This window comes from Marmota marmota, unplaced genomic scaffold, assembly GCF_001458135.2.
Source record: "Marmota marmota marmota unplaced genomic scaffold, marMar, whole genome shotgun sequence".
In the NCBI taxonomy this organism is placed as follows: domain Eukaryota; kingdom Metazoa; phylum Chordata; class Mammalia; order Rodentia; family Sciuridae; genus Marmota; species Marmota marmota.
The window spans coordinates 35956653-35959855 of record NW_025999900.1 but is presented as its reverse complement, the minus strand read 5'-3'; the positions used below and the strand labels follow the sequence as shown (position 1 = coordinate 35959855).

Sequence of the window (3203 nt, the reverse complement as noted above, 5' to 3'; positions counted from 1 at the left end):
CTCCTCTTATCCATGTGAAGATCTGAGCTCTCCAGAACAGAGAGTTCAGCACTACTAATTTGTTTTCCTCAGGTATATTCTTAGAAGCATCTAATTTACCTGAACCATGTTTTGCAAGAAAGACAAGGAAATTGAAATAGATTTAATTACCTTCTATCATAGCCCAGATTCATGTAAAATCTGGAAACATCTGAAAGACTGTAATCACCTTTAAGCTCCCTCAGGACAAAGGGATCATATATTCTCTATGAATCTCATATATTCTCTTATATTCTCATATATTCTCTCTGATCCATGACTTTAGCTTAATGAGATACTATGCCCATGTGTTTCCTTAATAAACTTTAATTAATACCTAAAATAAAAACAAAATGTCCCTATTCATGCTGATATTGTGGCTTCATAGGAGTCCCTGTCTTCCACCATGGTAAAATAAAATGATTTTTACTGACAAGCCAAACAGTCCTAGTGTGTGATTTTTAATATTCCAGGGGAAATGAAGTAAAGGTAGAAGGGGATTAGCAGAGAGGAATTTTAAACTGATCCTAATCCATGTGTAAGGAGGGGATTTTTGATTCCCCCTAAGTGTATTTTCAACAATTCTAAATTTGGACAAAACAGGAAGTACTTCCTTGTCAAAAAGTTCTCAGCAAAATTACTTGTGCAAAGGTGGAGCCTGCTGATAGAATTGCAGTGCTCGCAAACTTAGAGTGAAGCTCAGCTGTCTGGGGAGCCTAGAAAACCAGCTGGGTTCTCACTGGGCTGTGGCTCCTGGAGGAATGGACAAGATCCTGGGAGCATCACTTTTAATTCTTGGCCTTCACCTCACCTGTGAGTTGTGGAGGAAAAGCCCCAGTTCATGTGATTAATATGGGGAAATGGAAAATTGAGACACAGACAAATCTTGCAGGTAGAAGCGTAGGAGGGAAATATAAATTTGTTGGCCTAATGACTTTTTGTCATCTTTCCAAGCAGGGGTGAGTGGCCAACAGAAGGGAAAAAGTGACCAGCAGCAAGTGAAGCAAAGTCCTCAATCTCTGACTGTCCAGGAAGGAGGGATTTCAGTGCTTGACTGTGTTTATGAGAACAGTTTATTTGACTACTTCCGATGGTACCAGCAGTTCCCTGGTAAAGGCCCAGCATTATTGGTAGCCATCAGTTCACTTAGGATAAAAGAAGAATTTGGAAGATTCACAGTTTTCTTCAACAAAAGTGCTAAACATATCTCCTTGCTCATCACGGACTCTCAACCTGGAGACTCAGCCACCTACTTCTGTGCAGCAGCAGCACAGTGCTCTCCAGGCACCTGCAGCCTGAACTCAAACCTGCAGCTTGAGGCCCCAGCCAAGCCCTGCTGCAGGCCTTAGACTGACAGAAACACAGACTGGCTTTCACTTGCTCAGATAGGTGATGAAGTAAATGTGTGGATTCACTAGTGCAGGTGCATGGAAGCGTGGGTTGTTAAAGTAAATAAAAGAAGTTCAGTTTAATGAGTAACCAACTTGCAAAAAAAATTCATAATAGTTAAAGTGTTTGAGGTTGTTATAAACATCCATTCAATTATGGGTCAACTGGGGCTTTTACTCATTTCCGGTGAAATGCAAATTTGTACAACCTCATTTGAAAGTCATTTAGCAGTTTCTTAAATATTACCCTTAATGTTTAACCAGAAATCCCACTTCTGTGTATTTGTTCAAGAGAAATCAAGACATATCCACATGAGGACATTTGTTTGGGGACTTCTTAAGAACTCCAAACTGTTAAACACTTAAACAACTCAATAACCAGTTAAAAGCCAATCAAATCATGATTTATTTCTATAATGGAATACTAAACAATAATACAATGAAATAAACTATTTTAACTTTAAACAGTTAAAATAGGACACATCTCAAAAGGTTTATAATTCATTGGGCCTGTAGATACTTATGTTGTGGTGCAGCCAGACAATGGAATACGTCCATGAATAAGAAGGAATGAACTGTTATGCTTGCAACAACTTGGATGAAACTCAAGAGTATTATGCTGAGTGAAAAAAAAAAAGTCAATCTCAGAAGTCACATTATATATATTCCACTTACATAACATTCTGAAAATGGCAACATTATAAGAATGTGGAAAGTGTCAATAGTTCCCGAGGGTTATGGGTGGGAAGAGTGTCACAGGGGGCTTTGGGGGAGTCATAGGCAGTTCTGTGTCCTAATTGTGGGTGATTACACATACCTATACACATGACAGATTTTCATAGAATTATATACCAAAGGAAAAAAGTGCATATAAAAACTGGCAAGTGTAACATCTGTAGTTTAGTAACTACTTTTACATTGATATTAATTTTGCAGTTTTGATAATGATATGTAAAGTAATGGTGCATAACTATGGTTATGTAATATATTACCATTGAAGAAAGCCGGATGTGCAAGGGTACTCTGCACAGTTTTTTAAGCTTCTATATGAATCTAATATTATTTTTATTTTTTTAAAGAGAGAGCGAGAGAGAGAGAGAATTTTTTAATATTTATTTTTTAGTTTTTGGCGGACACAACATCTTTGTATGTGGTGCTGAGGATCGAATCTGGGCCACACGCATGCCAGGTGAGCGCGCTACTGCTTGAGCCACATCCCCAGCCCAATCTAATATTATTTTTAAAAGTAAAAATGTAAAATTACCAGATTCTCAAACATTGCTGGTTAGATTGTAAGTTGGGAAATGATTTGGGCAGATAATTATGAAATCAAACATACATCTATCATGACCCAAAAACTCTACTTTTAGGCATTTCTCAAGGGAAATTTCTCAAGTCCACAAAAGACTTTCATAAGCATGTTCATAGTAACTTTATTCCTAATAGCAATCAAGTAGAGATAAAGCCCACAAATAAGAGATTAAGTATGTTGTGCTATATACATTCAATGGAATATTAGTCAACTATAAAATATACTGAACCACTGATAAATGTAACATCATGAATAAACTTTAATCACATTACCTCTAGAAAAACTGTTGGACACAGAAGGGTATACTGTGTAGTTCCATTTTTGTGACATTCTAAAATGTGTAAACTAGAACTTCCCTGGACCGGGGCTAGGAGCCCGCGGAAACTGCTTCTCGGTCCGGGTCCTGCTGAGGGCCGGTCAGGACTCACCCGTTGCTTTGGTTGCCCGGCAAGGGGAATGAAATGCTGCCATTCGCATAGGATACC

The 3203-nt window shown here is 38.1% G+C and overlaps 1 gene segment (V, D, J or C); it reads left to right on the top strand.

Moving 5' to 3' along the window:
- The first annotated feature begins 710 nt into the window (after positions 1–710).
- LOC107144014 lies at positions 711–1367 on the top strand. The segment is given in 2 exon segments: positions 711–831; positions 976–1367. Coding segments are annotated over 2 exon segments (444 nt in total).
- Positions 1368–3203: the final 1836 nt, after the last annotated feature.